This window comes from Cornus florida, unplaced genomic scaffold (assembly GCF_030987335.1).
Source record: "Cornus florida cultivar Cherokee Brave unplaced genomic scaffold, ASM3098733v1 CherokeeBrave_3.0.0_Hap2_Chr03, whole genome shotgun sequence".
Lineage (NCBI taxonomy): Eukaryota > Viridiplantae > Streptophyta > Magnoliopsida > Cornales > Cornaceae > Cornus > Cornus florida.
In genome coordinates this window covers 16,441,960-16,460,517 of record NW_026775573.1, presented here as the reverse complement: position 1 = coordinate 16,460,517, position 18,558 = coordinate 16,441,960, and the positions used below count along the sequence as shown (strand labels likewise).

The 18,558-nt window shown below is 35.8% G+C and overlaps 1 protein-coding gene across 2 annotated transcripts; it reads left to right on the top strand.

Annotated features, from left to right (window-relative positions):
* On the top strand, positions 1 to 17,545 carry LOC132299697 (mitochondrial Rho GTPase 1-like). 2 transcript variants are annotated; one of them, XM_059796465.1, is made up of 15 exons: positions 1 to 346; positions 434 to 659; positions 1,079 to 1,211; positions 1,453 to 1,602; positions 2,138 to 2,314; positions 2,515 to 2,766; positions 5,398 to 5,466; positions 5,545 to 5,600; positions 6,968 to 7,049; positions 8,397 to 8,608; positions 8,733 to 8,802; positions 10,743 to 10,855; positions 13,234 to 13,384; positions 15,518 to 15,704; positions 17,142 to 17,545. In XM_059796465.1, exons 2-15 carry the CDS (start codon positions 436 to 438, stop codon positions 17,213 to 17,215), a joined length of 1,950 nt encoding a protein of 649 aa, XP_059652448.1. In that variant the 5' UTR covers positions 1 to 346; positions 434 to 435; the 3' UTR covers positions 17,216 to 17,545. The 2 variants fall into 2 exon arrangements, with proteins under 2 accessions (XP_059652448.1, XP_059652447.1); XM_059796464.1 differs by having other exon boundaries at positions 2 to 256.
* Positions 17,546 to 18,558: the final 1,013 nt, after the last annotated feature.

Sequence of the window (18,558 nt, the reverse complement as noted above, 5' to 3'; positions counted from 1 at the left end):
CACCAACTGCGCAAAGAGGCCCCTACACCCCTGTTTGGTCACGGTGCTGCTACTCGCAAACAATCCTTATCAACCCACTAAACCCGTCACAGAAACGGCTCCATCGAAGTTTTGTGACAGCAGTCCAAAACCCTCATACCCTCAACTCAAATCATCATATCTTCTTCCCCAAGCTTCGCCACCGCCCCATCCTAGGGTTTCGGTGGCCCATCCAAGCCCTAACTACAAAGCCACACACATCTACATACACAAACTTGTACGTATACATCTACACATATACACATATACATTTATTTGATCCATTCTATTCAATCTTAGTGAACAAGCCTAGGGATTTTGTTGCCAAGTCAGTCACTATCGTTTCTCTCTCTGTGTGCGCGTATATATCTCTATGTATTATGTATATTGATTTAGGGTTTTGAATATCTTGCAGTTATGATGGCTGGAGGTGGTTCTGCTGCGAGGGCGAACTCCGGTGGTCGCCAACCCGTTCGTATCGTCGTCGCCGGAGACCGCGGCACCGGAAAATCGAGCTTGATAGTCACAGCCGCCGCCGATACTTTTCCGACCAGTATGCCTCCGGTGTTGCCCCCGACGAGGTTGCCCGATGATCTCTACCCCGATCGAGTGCCTCTCACAATCATTGATACCTCTTCCAGGTTTTCAATCTCTCTCCTCTCTCTCTCTCTTTATATATATAGGGCAAGTACGATTTGAAAGCTATTGACGATCTGCAGATGTGAGTTGCAGTGGTTACCCTCCCTACCCTCTATACACATTCAAGAGAATGAGCACACACACATATATAAACGATTTATGTTTCTCTGTGTATGGTATAATTTTGATATTCTTATGCTTTGTACTCTGAATCTCTATAGTGGATAGAGGAAAAGCTGCTGAATGAAACTATGAAGTGCTTTTAAGTGTGTCTAATTATATATGGATATGTTATGTGTATATAAATGTATTGGTTTTGAATTTTGTTTATTCTATGTAATTTTATTATTTCGTGTAACATTCTCAAAAATTTATCTCAGCTCGAATTGGATTATATTTGTGTGATGTTTCTCTTATTCAGTACGGAGAGCGGAGGTAAACTTGCTGAAGAATTGAAGAGGGCTGATGCTGTTGTCCTCACTTACGCCTGTGATCAGCCTGCAACGCTTGACCGATTGAGTACTTTCTGGCTTCCAGAACTTCGTAGATTAGAGGTTTGTATACCACAACAACGTTTGGTTACACTGATGAAATTACTTAAGATTACTTTTTACAAATTATGAGAGAAGTCTTGAGATTATCATGAGTTCATATTGTATTACTTCCTTCAAGTATTGGAGAAGTACTTCAAAAATGTTGACTAGACAGTCTTGGACATTATCATATGTTCATGCACATATAAATTTCAATATCAGTGTTTTTTAATATTAATGTTTCCCTTCATATATCGAACAGGTGAAGGTGCCGGTTATAGTGGTTGGCTGTAAGCTGGATTTGAGGGATGAGCAGCATCCAGTGAGCTTGGAGCAGGTCATGTCTCCAATAATGCAACAATTTCGGGAGATCGAAACTTGTATAGAGTGTTCAGCATTAAAGCAAATTCAGGTAAATATTTATTCCTTTTGTTATCTTTTTATGGTAATAAAATCCAGTTTCTGTTTTGACATGACAACTCTTTGCATTTTCTGTGATATTGGTTTCTATGTCCACAACTAATAGCAGTCTGTACTACTTTTACGTAGTACTAGTAGAAATCTATAACTCTGTGTTTTTGTGTGTTTATTCCATCATCCAAGTATAAATATAAGTAGTACAAGGATAAATGTATAATTTGCTTGTTCGAGTCCATTTTTAATTTTTTAGTGTGTTTAATTCACCCCTTGTAGTACCCCCAGTAGGTGAGACCAGCACTATTATGACCTTAGTTCTTAAAAATTGCTGATAGTTAACTGTACACTGTGGATTATGAGTTTGTTTTTTAAGCTTATGAAGGACAAGTTTTTGATGGTCAGTATCATGAATCATTCGATTAATCTGTTCGATGACTTCTGATTTGGGATTTTAAATAGCAATTTCCTCATCATATGGCATTGACATTTATTTTTCCAGAGTTTAAATTATTGAAATTTCTATATTTCAGATCCCTGAGGTTTTCTACTATGCACAAAAAGCAGTGCTTCACCCGACAGCTCCTCTTTTTGACCAGGAAGAACAAACTTTGAAGCCTAGATGTGTGAGGGCTTTAAAAAGGATATTTATTCTTTGTGACCACGACAGAGATGGTGCCCTTAGTGATGCAGAGCTGAATGATTTTCAGGTTTCCTTTTTGCTTATTATGTATACATGTCTTGTAAATTTTTGTGTTATAGTGAGTTTGTTCGAAACAAATTTCTCATTTCTGTGCAATCTTTTTGACTTAATAATCTTTTTGTGATTCTGCAAGAATTTTTTACTTGCACAAAGTCATTGTACATTATGATTGAGGTTCTGGAATAATCTAGTGACGATTGTAAACAGGTCAAATGTTTTAATGCTCCATTACAACCTTCTGAAATAGTGGGTGTTAAGAGGGTTGTGCAAGAAAAACTGCAGGATGGCGTAAATGACCGTGGTCTTACTCTGACTGGATTCCTCTTTCTTCATGCCCTATTCATAGAAAAGGGACGTCTCGAGACAACATGGACAGTCCTAAGGAAATTTGGATACAATAATGATATTAGACTCAGCGATGATCAGCTCCCACCTCCAATTAGACGATCTTCTGATCAGGTATGATGTAAATCTTGATTGTTATTACTGTCTGTTTCTCAAAACTTGTAATGCTTCTTATGCCTAACGAAAAAATTTCATTTTTTTTTGGAAGAGAATTGGGAAATTAATTAAAATTTGGGATAGACATCTTCTAGTACTGCATACTCAGTTACATTAAATCTTATAATATGTGGGTCGTCTGACACATTCTTTTTGGCCTTATTTTCCACGTGTCACCTTCAACTTTAGTCAAATCAGTCTTCATTACTTGAGCATTCGTTAGACTTTGTTTCAAATGACAAATTATCTTAGATGGTTTTTCTTCATCTTCTTTCCATCTGGTGTCATCTCTAGCTTCTTGTAAATGCATTCATTACCCACATCATTTCAACATTGACTACACTCATTATTTTATATATATGTTGTTCCTTGGCATTCCAACATGTTCTAGAAAGTTTAACCAGCCTTATGGTGTTTTCTTTCTGTTAATATCCATAACGAAAAGGAAAACCCAATTTGCTATGCAATCCGAAAACACAAAAAGACCAACCATTTATTTGCCTGCAATAGAACTTGAGAATACTTTTGGGCCAAACTGAGTTTACTGCTCATATGGCCAGTTCTAGACCTCACTGTATTTGGGCCTGAGAGATTTGCGCTGGCTGGTCTTGGCCTTCACTGTATGGCCAAGATGGGTTAAGATTGCTCTACCCGGTTTGGGTCTATATTACCTATCTCCAGTGCTTGTGTAATGGGGATTTTTGTCAAGAAATTTTTATTATGATATTTTACTCGATTCCATTTGTGTATTTTAGACATTTTAATCGCTAATTGACAGAATTCCTTATTTGCACAATTTAAAAAATGCAGGGGGCTTAATTGAACATCAGGGGGGTATTTGCACATTTGTATGTAGCAGGTGTTTTTGTTCTGCTAATTAAAATTCATTAAAGTGCCACAGGGTGCGATACACATACAGAATATTCAAGTGTGAAATCCAAACCCTAAATATTAAGGGTAAAAGCATTCCACGACAAACTAAATCTCCCTGCAACTTATCTATGAAATAGAAAATATAATAAGAATCAGAAACTCAGATTTACAACACACCCAAAATCTCGTTCTCAACTTGCATGTGGCAACTCTGTTACCTTTTCCTAACCAGAAGAGACAAAGAAGATCAGCTTTCCACATTCCTTCCTTTCTCTTATGAACTATCCTGCCTTGCCATCATCTAGTATTTATGGCACCAATTTTGAAATCACCCAAACTATTCCAAACAGAGAGAAGAATATGCCCTCACCTCTCTTATTGACAAATATTGAGGGCGACGAGCCATTGCCTTACAATCTAACACATGCAACACATCTGGGAGAATCATACCCCTTCACAAGTTCTCAATGGTTAAAATTCTTCCTGCAGCTGCCATTCAAGCAAAGCTTTCCACCTTTATGGTGATTAAGTACACCCCCCCAAAAAAAGGTAAACCAAATGCTTCACAAGGAAAGGCATGTGAGTTTCCACCACTAGAACTTTATCATAATATTTACATTCAAATTTCGCAGATATAATCCAAACAGTAGAATCACTGGATCTGTCAAAATAAGTAAAACAAAGCAATCCAAATATCACTGCCACAACCTCCCAACTGAAAACACAAAAAGGTTACAAGGGACATATTGACATGATAAAAGGGACATATATAGTTAAAATGACTGGGAATACAATAATTTCCAACTCTGTAGGCTGACATTAAGGGTCAGCCTCATCTTTTTACCTCAGTTATGATTAAACTGTCAAGACACATTCAAGATGAGATTCAATGGTGTATGATATTGACGATGATAGTTATAATTTGATGAAACTACAGAAAATGTAAGTTCTAAAATGGAGGGTTGGTAAACAAATTTTTTTTGTTCCAGGTACAGCACCTTGAACCCAATGTGTGACTTCATCCCTGGAAATTGTTGTTGTTAGCACACGTGTCGCACAAATATATATTAAATTGATCGAGTGCTGTGAAATGGTTTGAGACTTAATAGCCTACCTTATGCTTTATGGACCTTGGTACATCTGTCGGGTGCAAATACGTTTCTTAGCATCCGATTTGTAAATGTCCAAAACCAAGAACGTGGGGACATGATTAATATTCTTATTTATTTTTTTACCATCATTCTTTATATTATAGGCGTATCACACATTTTAAAGTAATAATGTAATTAATAAAAGGAACATATTAAGAGAGTTTTTATCTATAATATAATAAATTGAATTGTTTGATATACCTGTTAGGTCTATGTCGAACTAGATGCTTAGACAAGTGTTGTCTGCCCGACATGGATAATTCGTGCATTTTTTTAAGTGTCCATGTAACATAGAACCTAACAACCCATGTAATGTGCTGGTTATCGTTAATCACATCAAGGTCTCTATGACCAATCCCATTCAAAGCCAAACCAAAATCACTTACCAAATCAGATTTGAGTCATTTTTAATGATTGTGTAGTAATTTCCACCCTTCTTGTAGGTCTCCACAATTAGTTTTGACTTTTTGAGTGATTGTTTCTGATTGTATTCTTTGTTTTCGACTTCTTGTGATGCATATAGTGTTTTCCTCGAAATGTTAATGCATAATTGTCGTATTTGCAGAGTGTGGAGCTGACAAATGAAGCTGTGGAATTCCTCAAGGGAATCTTTTTCTTGTTTGACATTGATGGTGTACGTACTAGTCCTTTTGCAAAATATCTTTTGTTGCTTACTCTCAAATATTGACCTTATGGTTCTTATTCTCACCAGGATGGGATGCTTCGGCCAGCTGAGCTTGAAGATCTTTTTTCTACTGCACCAGAAAGGTATCTTATTTTTCTCAATATCGGTGGTGAATAGCTTTGATTTCTTTATTATAAATTTCTTTTGCTCAGCTAATATCATAAATTTTTCTATATATATTTTTTTCTTATTTATTTATTTTTTGTTGGTGAGTGTAATGAATTCTGTGAAGCTATTGTTGAAAAATTTATATCGAGTGTAATTAAACTGTGTGACTGAATAAATGCTCATTTGCAGAGAGTCGTCATCAGATGCATCAATTATATGCAAATTCAAATTTCAGCCCAAATAGAAACACCATAGTAGGAACGAAATATATCAGTGTTAGTAAGTTGCTGTCTAGAGATTTGTGACCCATCGAAGCTTTAAGGTTGTCTAAACTGAAGTGATATAGTCTGAAAGACTCCAACTGATGTACTGGTGATAGCCAGTGCCAGTCTTATCCTTGAGACATGTACTCAAATTATACCTATAAAATACACTAAATCCACTATTGTTTCACTTTTAACCTATAGTAGTTTAAATAATTCTAAAACCTTCTATGAAGTCTAGAATTTGCAGAAGGGATAAGGGAGAATCTAGAATTTGGCTAAAGCTGTTTTCATGAATATCTACAGAATAGGTCATTCTTTTATACCCATTTACTAATTTTTTTGCTTTGATGTGCATCTCTCTTTTTCTTTTCTTTTCTTTTTTTTTTTTTGGAATTCTTTTTATCTTTTTTTGATTGGGTGTTTTCTGGTTTTCATTCAACACACTGTTCTGATAGGAGCTCAAAAGAAAAGGGGGAACAAAAAAAAAAAAGCAAAGAGAAAATAAAAGAAAAATCAATGATAAAGTGCTGGTGTCTTGATGTTTGGCTTGGTGATTGCTAATCTCTTTGTGCATCTATTATTCTCATGTTGATGAATACATGCTATTGAAGGAATTTGCTTTCTATTCATCATTTAAGTATTTCAATAACAATTATTATTAGCTTTGTATGTGGTGTATGGAATATCTTATGTATACGTTAGTTCATTCAGATTTTCGGATTTTAGTTCATTCAGATTTTCGGATTACATGATTTGAAATATATTAAATGTGTGATAACTTGGATACAGGTGGTTGAACTTAAATGGTGGTGTTTTACTATCATTTTGAATGAGTGATAAAAACCTAATCTAGCATCCAAATTAACTTCTAATTTATTTATTTATTCTAGTTAAATGATGAGTAAATCCTGCACTCTTCCAAATTGATCCATGTTTGAGATGTATCCTTTTCAAACCATCATGGAATTAATTCAATATTATATAATATTCGAGGCAATTGGACTCTTGTAGTCCACATCATTTTTTTTTTCTCTAGATGTTGATTTTGTTGTTAATAGCGTTTCTTTGAAATTCAGTCCTTGGAGTCAAGCTCCTTACGAGAAAGCTTCTGAGCAAACTGCCTTGGGATGGCTATTACTTGATGGGTTTTTATCTGAGGTATCTACATCCTATTCCTTTTTTTTTTTTTTTTTTTTCATATTTATTCTTTAATTTCTGGGGTTCCAATTGAAATGATATTTCCCTACATGTATGTGTGGTGACTAAGTTGGTTAGTTAATGTACAGAGCCTTACAGTTGAACTGTGTTCATGACCAATTGCATGCTATCACTATATCAACTTTTGTGTTGTAATTGCAGTTATTGGATAGCATTGAAGTTATTTTTCCTTCACTATTCATTAGTTATTATTATTAATTTTATCTGCATCTAGATGTGTCAAAGTGCCAATTTGTCTCATATTTTTTCATTGCCAGCTAGAATATAATCAGGGATTCGATTTTTAAATCTGTATTTTTACATTCAGAGGATAATTAGATGTTATTTTCATTTATGTTATTTTGGAACTTGTGCACATAGAACATATTCTTAACTATACGTGTAGGTTTTTTAACTTTAGCTAATTTTCTATGACTCAGTTTAGTTTCTTAGACAGATTTTATGAGGGCAAGATAACTCTGAAGTTGGTATATTCAGCAAATATTGTACAGTTTGTACTACTACTACATCTACTGCTACTATTAATCATGAGTGTGATGCTCAAAAAATGAAGTTCATTTGAGCATCACACTCATGATTAATAGTACTAGTAGTACAAACTTCTTCTACTACTACTACTACTACTACTACTGTTTTTATGAACTTTACACTAGTAGTACAAAGTACTACTACTACTACCTAACTGTACACTACTACTATTAATCATGAGTGATGCTGAAGAGAACTTTCCTTTTTAGTACATATTGTTTAGTGCAATGTAACAAGAATACCATTTCTCTATCCATGACTTTTATAGTTGTGGTGCTAGATGTCCCAGCAAATTGTATTGGGCATACAAAAGGCTGAGGACATCTCAATTGAGTTACTTAAATGAAGTAATTGTTTTGAGGGCTGTTGCTTGGTTCAGTGGTTTAGCGCTTAAACATCAGCGCCATTGGTGTGAGTTCGAGTCTCAGAGCAGCCACTTTGTGAAATACCAAACGTTTGGTCTGTTTCAAGTCCTCCCTCTCCACGACCCTGCTGTAGCAGGACCAGAACTGGGTATGTCCAGTTGCCCTTGAATGAAGAAGAATTTGTTTGACTTGCTGCTGTTATCATGTAACTAATGATTTGTTAGTTAATGTCATTGCAGTCCTTTAAAACTTGTTGACATTAAAATTAAACATGTTATCTTGTTTGATCAATTTTAAGTGTATGAATTTATACATCTAACTTATGATTTAATTTTGTGCATGTTGTTCTTTCAAGCAACCAATTTTGGTTTTCTTACAAATATGTTTGGTGCAGTGGGCCCTCTTGACACTTCTAGACCCAATTCGTAGTGTGGAGAATCTAATATACTTGGGATATGCTGGTGATCCTTCCTCTGCCATCCGTGTTACTCGGAGAAGACGTTTAGATCGCAAAAAGCAACAATCAGAGAGAAATGTTTTTCAGTGTTTCGTTTTTGGACCTAAAAAGGCTGGAAAATCTGCATTATTGAATTCGTTCCTCGCAAGGCATTTCATCTGAAACCATATCTGATGAATTTGTTCATCTTAATTAAATTTAAATTTTATGTTACTTTGTATATCATAATGTTAATAAAGTCTTACGACGTATTGTTGCTGATTTGAAATGCAGGTCTTTCTCTGATGATTATTCTTTAACCACTGATGAACGTTATGCAGTCAATATAGTTGATCAACCTGTGGTAAGTTTTATGTAATGCACCTTGCGGCTTGTTAACCTAATAGAGTGTATACATCCTTCTTTCTCTTCCTGCTTGAAATAATTTGGTAAAGATCTTTTGGGTTTCCGTAATGTCCATGAAAGATTACAGTGGCCATGGAGAGAGGAATACAGAATTTAGGGAGAAATTATGTGCTGCAGTGATAGTAACCCCATTTGTCGACCACAGGAACTGAGTCATTCTTGAACTCAAAAGAGAAGTGAATCTCCAACAAGAAATCTGTTCCCGGCAGCCCACTGAGGGAACATTGAAGATTCATTTGTGGCAGGCTGCCTCCAACCGTCAACATCGCCGAGTATGAATTCATTGGAGGCTTCTGCCGGTGAGAGGATGGTGGCGATAGAGCTTTTAGGGTCTGATGAGGATTAGGATTAGACGGTTAAGAGGAGAACGAGAGGATGAGAGAGAGAGTCAGTGGGTTAATGATTGTTGGGCTTTCGGTTATTTCACCATTAAATAAATTATTATAAAAGTATTAAAAAAAGAGGGGGCAAATATGACATTTTACGTGTCTTTTAACACCGTTAGTGACGGAAAGCTGACAGGGGGTCTCAATGTGGCTTTTTTAGAAAATTTGCATCTAATTGTAACAAGGGCAAACATTAGGGGGTGTCAGTGTAATTTACCCATAAATTAACTAATAATAGGGAAATAGAAAACCAAATATAATTCATTGGAAGCTTTCAAGGATGCAACCTGAAAGCCTCCAACGTGGCTAGATGCCTAAACAATGTGTAATACTAACTTGCCAAAAAAAAAAGGAGAGTGTGATGTGGCCCGAATTTGGTTTCGGGTCACGTTGCGACCTTTTTGGCCTGACGGCCTGGATTGACCCATTTGTTCTTTTTGGTCGTGGACCATGTTTAGTACTCTCTTGTAGCCCGATATATAAGGGCGTTTAGGGTTTGGAGTGGGATATCGAGATACACTAAAAATCGCAAAAAATAGTGAGCGAGAGCTAGGATTTGGGGCCTGAGACTTGTAATCTCCAGATTTTCATATACCGAATTTTTTCCCTGGATCTTCGCTATGGACGTAGGCTTTGCCGAACCATTAAATCTTTGTGTTCTTTGTGTGGCGTGTGTATTTTTTTTGTCATGCTTCTTGATTTGTTCTTGGTTCGCTGCGTTTGTCGTAATAGAGAAGAAGATTTTTCTGTCATGTTTTGTGATTTGTTCTTGGTTCGCTACGTTTGTCGTAATAGAGAAGAAGAAAAAGGGAAGAACGAAAGAAAGATGATTACTAAAATATCCTTCTGTGTCTTTTGAATTGTGACTTTCCAAATTTTTGAAATGGTTAATTGCCCGCCTTATCAGATTTAATAAAATTACTAGTGTCCTTTATTGCAATGTTTATGGTGGTTCCAAAATCCAGAGACCTGTTTTGTTGATATCTGGTTCAACCGTCAGCTGATTCGTTTTTTAAACAGTGATTGAAGGACAATGAAAGAGAAGGATAAGGATATGAAAAAGACTAAAATTAGCCCCTCTGTCTAGCAATGAAAATAGACTCATGGCACTACAAAGATGTCACTAAAATCCAAAATTCCATGAATTTTTAATTGGCCTTTTAAGTGTCCCTGTCCTCGAGTCTTTTAACCTTCTGGTACATTAGTTTAATTGCTGAAAACAACTAAGCTTAAATTGGATGGGAAAATATTACTTGTTTCATCAAAGTAAATAAATAAGGACTAGCTATATGCGCCTCATATGCTATAATAAGCACAAGATGTTTTCATCATTTCTAAAATTCCTATTCTCGGTTTCTGCTTTTATGACCAAAATGCAGTTTCAGTCTCCCTTCCCGTCATGCAAGTTTTTATATTTAGTTGTCGGTCTGTTATGTATGCTTTGTTTAAGCTCATTGATGAAGTGTTTTATATATTTACTTTGCATTGACAGGGAACTAAGAAAACTCTTGTACTGCGGGAGATACCAGAACATGGAGTTAGTAAATTGCTGTCTAAGAAGGAGTCTTTGGCAGCCTGTGACATAGCAGTATTTGTTCATGACAGGTAACTAAAATGTCATTATGTTTGTTGGGCTCCTCCTTATAAGAAGAAGATACCGTTTGTTTCTAAAGTTAACAAAGTGCATTACTCAGTGTGTATCTTGCTTGGAGGGTTTTTGGGGGGAAAGACTTGAGAGACTTATTTTTACCTTTATTTTGCACAAACTTTCTACTCTCAAACTTGAATTTGGGACCTTAGGATTGTCAGTTCTAGACTTTACCATACCCCTTATTTCTAAGGTTAATGAGTAATATCTTTTTGGAGCATATCTAAGGAACTTTGGATTATAGAAATTATAAAATTTGGCCTTTCATATTACTTAAGTTTGAATTTTTAAAATGTTATTGCACAATTGTCCTTCTATTTTAATTGTTTGTTTTCATATTTAAACAAAACTTTTTTTTGGTAAGTAATTTTTTAAAGCGTAAAATACAATGACCTCCCCTGAGGTTTGGCCTAATTACAATCGGATGAATCTTGTACATTTTTTGGCAGCATGTCCCCTGAGGTTTGACTGTTTTGCAAAGACCTCCCTTCCGTCCATAAATCAGTCATTTTCGTCAGAAAAATTGGTTAGAGAGACCAAAATGCCAATGAACTAAGTGTAAAAGACCCTATTACCCTTATAGGCTCATGAAATTAAAAAAAAAAAATCATGCATTAGTGGACCAAAGTACCCTTCACTTGCAACATTAAATTAAACCCAAATGAAACTCACCCCCACCACCACCATTCACACTCCACAACCTCCACCACCACTCCACCAATTGGCAAACAAGGGACGCAAAATTAAAGATGACTCGTAACCTCTTGGTCATAATGAAACAACCTTACCGTTGCACTAAGGCCCACCCTCACTGACTCAGAATTAAGGATCTTAAATTGTATCTTGGCAACTATTGTGAATAAGCTGGCTACGAGTAGTCCGGGATTGCCTTCTCTGTAGAATCTTGAATTACTTCTATTCGAATGCACTTCTTTTGACCCCCTCATTATAGACTCTCTGTGTGTGTGGAATGGTATAATCAAATGATTGAGGGTCTTTAAGAAACCCTCATACATATTTCCCCTTGAAACCATATGAAACACTTGATTTGTCTATCGTATAAGAGGTGAGCGTTCAGTTCATTGTTTTTAGATTGCCTTATTTCCCAGCCCTTTTCCATTTTCTTTTACAATTCTAATTTCATATTTTGCTCAAAAATCCTAAAGGCGTTACCTACCGTCTGTTGCTTTGAATCACCATCTTCACACTTTTTAGACTGGCTGTGCAATCAACGGCGAAGGCTTGAAAGTACAACGGTATCGACTGTGTCGATCGACGATTAATTTTTAATTTGCTAATTCCATTGTAATATGGGTGTGAGTTGGCCATTGGTATAGAAATTTCGAGAAAGAGATGAGAAGGAGATTCTAGATCAAATTCTTAGTTCTCTGTGATTTTTATGAACTTATGACTTAATGGCATACATACAGATGTATAGCAATATATATGTTGTGGTTATGAGTTGTTTGGAGAATGACACTAGATTGTTATAGATCTTTTAAATTTTATGTTCAATTGTAGTGATATTATAAAGACTGTTGGATGACTCGTATTTTCAAAAGGGATAAAGAGAGAATTTATGAAGATATGACATACAAGAAAACAAATATTCGACCCATACAACGTATTACACATTTACGTATCTGTATTCATATTTTTACATTTTTGGTTTTCCGTATTCGTATTTTTACGGTTCCTAATTTTGGTTTTGAACCATACAACGTATTACACATGTACGTATCTATATTCGTATTTTTGCGTTTTTGGTTTTCCGTATTCCTATTTTTACGTTTCCTAATTTTGGTTTCGACCCATACAACGAATAACACATGTACGTATCTATATTCGTATTTTTGCGTTTTTGGTTTTCCGTATTCGTATTTTTACGTTTCCTTATATTTTATTATCATTATTATTTTTGCCGATTTTTTGCAACTCTTTTTTTGGGGGGAAAAATATACACACACACACACACACACACACACACCTTTTTTCGGTACTGTATATTACTAACTCTGCTCCAAACATTTTGGTAGTCCTTCATTGTATTATCTCTAGTTATGAATCCTGTTTTGTATTTTATTGAAACCCTTAGTCCTCCACACCCCTCTTTATTATTTCTTCACCTTGATGTTGTTAGTATGTTGTTCCAATTTTTTTATGAACTGTACACAAGGTAAAATGCATTGTTCAATTTTTTGGATTTTCCCTGCTGGGAAGTCCTTGCTTAAAAGTATTTATATATGCTTGTGTGCATGCACATTGCGTCTGGTGTGTGCTAGCTGCATATCTTTCACCTTTGAAATTAAATGTGTTGATGCTTTTGTCTTTCCAGTTCTGATGAGTCCTCGTGGAAGAGATCAGCTGAATTGCTTGTGGAAGTTGCTAGTCATGGGGAAGCAACTGGCTATGAGGTGCCTTGCCTCATTGTTGCGGCTAAAGACGATCTGGATCCATATCCAACTGCAATACAAGATTCAACAAGGGTACATATTTTGATCCGTGGCTATATTTGTTTCCTGCATACTCAAATACATGAATTTTTTTTTTGATAAATAATACTCAAATACATGAATTAAATGACCCTGGCAGGTCATTGTTACACGTCATCCCAGAAAAGTCTGATTTACTCACTTGCTAAGTTGGCAAACAGGATTTCTTGCTGTTAGTAGATGGTTGCAACATCTTTGCAGTTTTACAGGTTTACTGTTACAAGTGGAACTGGTCCCACATCGGATTTGGATGGGGGTTGAAGTGCGTATAAATGGGTGGGTATGCAGCACTACCCAACAACTTGAGGTTTTGGGTAGATGGGCAAGCGTCCACCTGTTACATTTGGTATCAGAGCCAGACCCAGTCCTTAATCCGGTATCACGCTAAACGCCCGGGTCTGTCCCCGGGTAGGCAGGGTGGTCTGACCACAACGAGGGCGTTGCGTGGGTTCAGGTAGGGGAGAATGTTATAAGTGGAACTTGTCCCACATTAGATTTGGATGGGGGTTGAAGTGTGTATAATGGGTGGGAATGCAGCATTACGCAATAGCTTGAGCTTTCGGGTAAATGGGTAAGCGTCCACCCGTTACAACCTAGGTTAAGTGGACAATGATTTATCCAAATTTTAGGATTATTAGTTTTATTTATTTGTTTTTTAAATCCTGGCCAAAGACAACAAACGTTATAGGAAGACAATTAGAAGCCAAAGCCCGTAAGAAAGAGGCTAGCCAAATATCTCAATCCCTCATTCCCCTTCCTATCAGCCAAAGCAATTTTGCCTATACAATGAGCTACAATGTTGCCGTGTTACCCAGTTGAGCGCACACCCCGAGTTAGCATTAGCTTGACGTTTTCAATAGGCACCCCCATTCCAGAAACACAAGCCTCAACCACAGTGCAGGTTGACAGTCACCTTTTTTTTTTTTACTTTTTTTTTTCCGTCAATAATCACATTGTTGTATTCCCGTAATTTAAGCATCTTCAACACTTCTCTTAGCACCAAAGTTTAAAAACACTGAATCAACTCTCAGAACTTCGCCTAAAGCCATATCACCATGACATTCCTTTGTTAAACAATTATAAGCAGCATCTAAATTAATTTTTTAACATAGTTCAGCTGGTTTAATCCACTGAGATGTGGCAGCAACAGAATTCTAAATTTGCACAACATCAAGAGAGAGAGTTTTCACAACTTCAGGAAAATCAGAAAAATGTGACAAAGCCATATTCAATACAAATTGAGGATCCTTATCTTTCTGAAAATTCCCATTTCTGGTCTTCCAGATAGACCAACACAAGAAATAGGCAAGATTCGATTATCGTCAGCTTGCTCCACAGCAGACCACGTATTAATAAATTGAATCCACTGTTGTTTCCATGATAGAACCTGGGTTTATCAAACACCAACCTAAAAGGACTCATTTTCCACACAATTTTAGCTGAAGGACAATGACACAAAGCCTGTAGAACAGTCTCTTCCTCAAATCCCCAAAATTGACACACTGCATCATTAACTTCTTTAACACTGACAATTTTTCATGACAGTTTTGCCAGGGGGAAAAATGAATTTTCCTCAAGTTTTAATTCTCCAAACATATTTCCAGTAATAGTTAAACTCATGGGCTAAGCTATTACCAGAAACTGAATTTTGAGATGAGCTATCCTTGGCCATCCCTTGTACAAGATGAAAAAGCACTCTGTAGGACACCAAACTTTTAAGTCTCCCCAAACTTTTAGGATTTATCATAATGCAGCTGCATTTTGAAGTGTGATTGAATAATAAAGAAACAAATGCTTGATGCATATTTTCAAGTTTGTCAACATTTTCTCCATTGTAGGCAGAATTTATTTTATAAAATCTGCTCATCCAAAATATACAAATTGAGAAGTTTGAAATGAACATTTTTGCCACAATGCAACTATTGATCAGACAAGTCAACTTAATTCTGTGACCAACTAGTGGTGCATGTTGTTGCGGTGGCTACACGGCAACTGTTACAGGACCCTGCGGACAAATTCAATGTGTTGCTAACGATGCTATTATTTTTAATTTGACTGTTAGTTTGGTGAATCTATTTATGGTTCATGTCTCTATAATAACATCTGCTACTTATTTTGCTTTTATAGGTTAGTCAAGATATGGGAATAGAGGCCCCTATACCTATCAGCACGAAGTTGGGAGATTTTAATAATGTATTCCGTAGGATAGTAACTGCTGCAGAGCACCCTCATTTGAGTATTCCTGAAACTGAAGCTGGGAGAAGCCGCAAGCACTACCACCGGCTTATTAACCGTTCTCTCATGTTTGTATCAGGTATTTAATCTTTGAAATTGGTGGATGTCCACACTGGACTCCTGATTTTTTGTTTGATTAGTACCATGAATCTTAAAGATATGCTGCACATTTCAAAAATCTGTTCACTTTCATTGTTAGTTGGTCTGATTTTTTGTTTGATGCATAATTCTTGTTCTTCAAAATTTCATTAGAGTATGGTCTATTTCACCATCTTTGGTAATCAGGAGAATGGGTATTTATTTGTTATTTTGTTTTCACAACCTATTTATTGAAGGGTAAGCTTAAAATATTCACTCTACTTGAATTATTTATTCTAAGGCCTCCAAGCGTCTACTTGAAATTCAAATTTGTTCGAGGAGATGGTACTGCAGCTACATATACAAATAAGTCCTTATTTTAATATTTGTTCTGTAGATAACTCGTCTAGATATTCAGTTTTGTTGTTGTTGTGTGCATGTGTGTGTTGCATCTAAGACGCTGATGTATGGAGATTGACACGACATGGACTAATTGATATGGTAAATCTTGAAAAATTAGGATACAAACACAAAATATTATATGTAGATTTTTTTTAAAAAATTTATATTATACACAACGCATAAATATTTTATGAATGTAAAATTAGATTTGTAACTTGTAGAATAATAAAATTATAATCAATCCTGTGGGATAGATAATTAATTATTTTAGAAGGACATGACATATATCTATGTGCCTGTGCTTGTGTATGTATGTGAATTTGTTTATTTATATGCATGCACATAATAGGACAACTTCTCTCCTGTTTCCATGTCCACTCCTTAATGTAACCTTATTCTATATAAATTCTTTTAATTTGGTCAAACTTCAATTAATTTTATGTAGACTCTTATTTGATTTTACTATGGTACCTTTATTTATTTATTTTTTCTCAATGCTAAAAGAAAGTCTTATCCAGCATATGCAAGGCTTTTTATTGCTAACATATTAGCACATTCAAGAAGTGTAAGGCATGTGTCAGAAATTAGGAGTTCCATTTTCAACTTATGTGCATGTCTAAGACGTGTGCTGGACAAAGTGTCGTTCTTAGTTTTGTATTTGATCATTTTTAGTTTGTTAATTTTAAATATAATGATTGTCTATATTTTGTTTTCATTTTTTATTAAAATGTTGCTCGATCGAAGTCTATTATTGTGGCTTCCAAACAAGTCCCTTTCCGGCAAACCTAAACAAAGCGTTAAGTTTTTTTGTTAGCCTTTTTTATTTTTATTGGCTTCTAGAAGAATTATTCTGTTTTTTGTTTCTTAAAGAATTGCTATTTTGCTGTGAAGACATATTTAATCTTCTTGTCTATTGTTTAGTGGTAGTTGGCATTGTCGTCATCATCATCATCTTCTGTTTTTTCCATTCATACTCCCTTTATGTTCTGTGCTACCAACACTTCGTATTTACTACTTATGTCTTTCACTAATACAGTTGGAGCTGCAGTAGCTGTTGTTGGACTGGCAGCTTACCGTGTCTATGCTGCTAGAAAGAACACCTCCAGTTAAAGGGTGAAGGTTTTTGCAGCTCTTTGTTTCACAATCACCTCAGCAAGTAAAATTCGACACGTTGCGAATCCTGATTTCATATATTCCTTGTTATGTTTCTCAAGGCAGGCCATTTTGTAAAGAATTTGCATTTTTTTAAGTACAATTGCTCCTTGGAATTTTCCTAGATTTAGCTCGCCTTCCTTGTAGGGTTTTATTCGCTTAGTTAATGGTGGGCAGTTTTTTGGTGGATGGGATTTGTAAGTGGAAAAGAAGTGCCATTGATACAATGGAATGCAATACTGTGCAATAAGTATTTCAATACATTTTGGTTTTCTATTTGAATGGTAAGAGTAATTGTTCAGGTCAATCAAGAGGTGACTCACTGATACTTCACAGCACTGCTTTTGGCATCCACTAGATCAATATCTATAGTTGGTGCCTTCCATTTTAGGACCTCTTCTGATCACAAGTTTACTCTACAATGGTAAACATGTGCACATAAACAGACCTACTAGATAGTTATTATTTGGGCTCATTCCGTCATATTACACATAAACGAGACATCGATCATATTCTCTATAAAAATGGATAATGTGGTGATGGTAATATAGCTATTATTTATTATCTTATTAGTGTAACTTGACCTTGTCTCATAGCTGCAGGTATTGTTCTAAAACGTTTAGAAAATAAAGGTACGTTAAAGTAGCTGATGGTCAGAGGAACGTTAATGCTGCTTCACGCTTTCTCTGACCACCAGCTGCTTCAGCACCGTTCCTCTCACTTCGGTGGGCGTTTAGGGGTCCACCCAAAGCTTTTCCGGATGTGGATGTTTTAGAACAATGCCTGCGGCTATGAGACGTGGTTAGGAGACAATAATAATAACATTATGAACAATGGCTGACTCACTACATAATCGATTTTTAAGAGAATAGGGCGATCCCTTTTATAAAATGAGTTACATGCCCGAATATTCCAAACCCAGATAAAGGAGGAAGGTTGGATTAGGTAGTTTGACAGCCTTTGATCAATATTAATCAGACTTGTATCAATCCATAATAAATAAACCAACCAACTAGCTAGGAAGCATAGACATACAAAAAAAAATGGCTGTTTTCAATTTCTCAATGACAGATTTCACATTCTAAAAGATGTTTCAACTTCTTGCTTTCTCTCCCCGATTGATTTGGCTTACATTTTAATATATGAAGTTAGAACAAAGCTTGAGGCAATGGATGTGAATACACTTATTGTTGTAAGACTTTTTTAGTCTAATTTTTATTTTTACCCTATTAGATTTTAGTATTTGAGTTGAGCTCCATGGTTTAAAAAAAAATAAAATTCATAAATTGACGCACCGTATT

Excerpts from the sequence above, each read along its gene's own strand:
- LOC132299697 (XM_059796465.1), top strand. The coding sequence starts at position 436 with ATGATGGCTGGAGGTGGTTCTGCTGCGAGGGCGAACTCCGGTGGTCGC. Across the intron at positions 5,467-5,544 it reads TCTTGTTTGACATTGATGGT|GATGGGATGCTTCGGCCAGC; the intron begins GTACGTACTAGT and ends TATTCTCACCAG. Across the intron at positions 8,609-8,732 it reads TTGAATTCGTTCCTCGCAAG|GTCTTTCTCTGATGATTATT; the intron begins GCATTTCATCTG and ends TTTGAAATGCAG.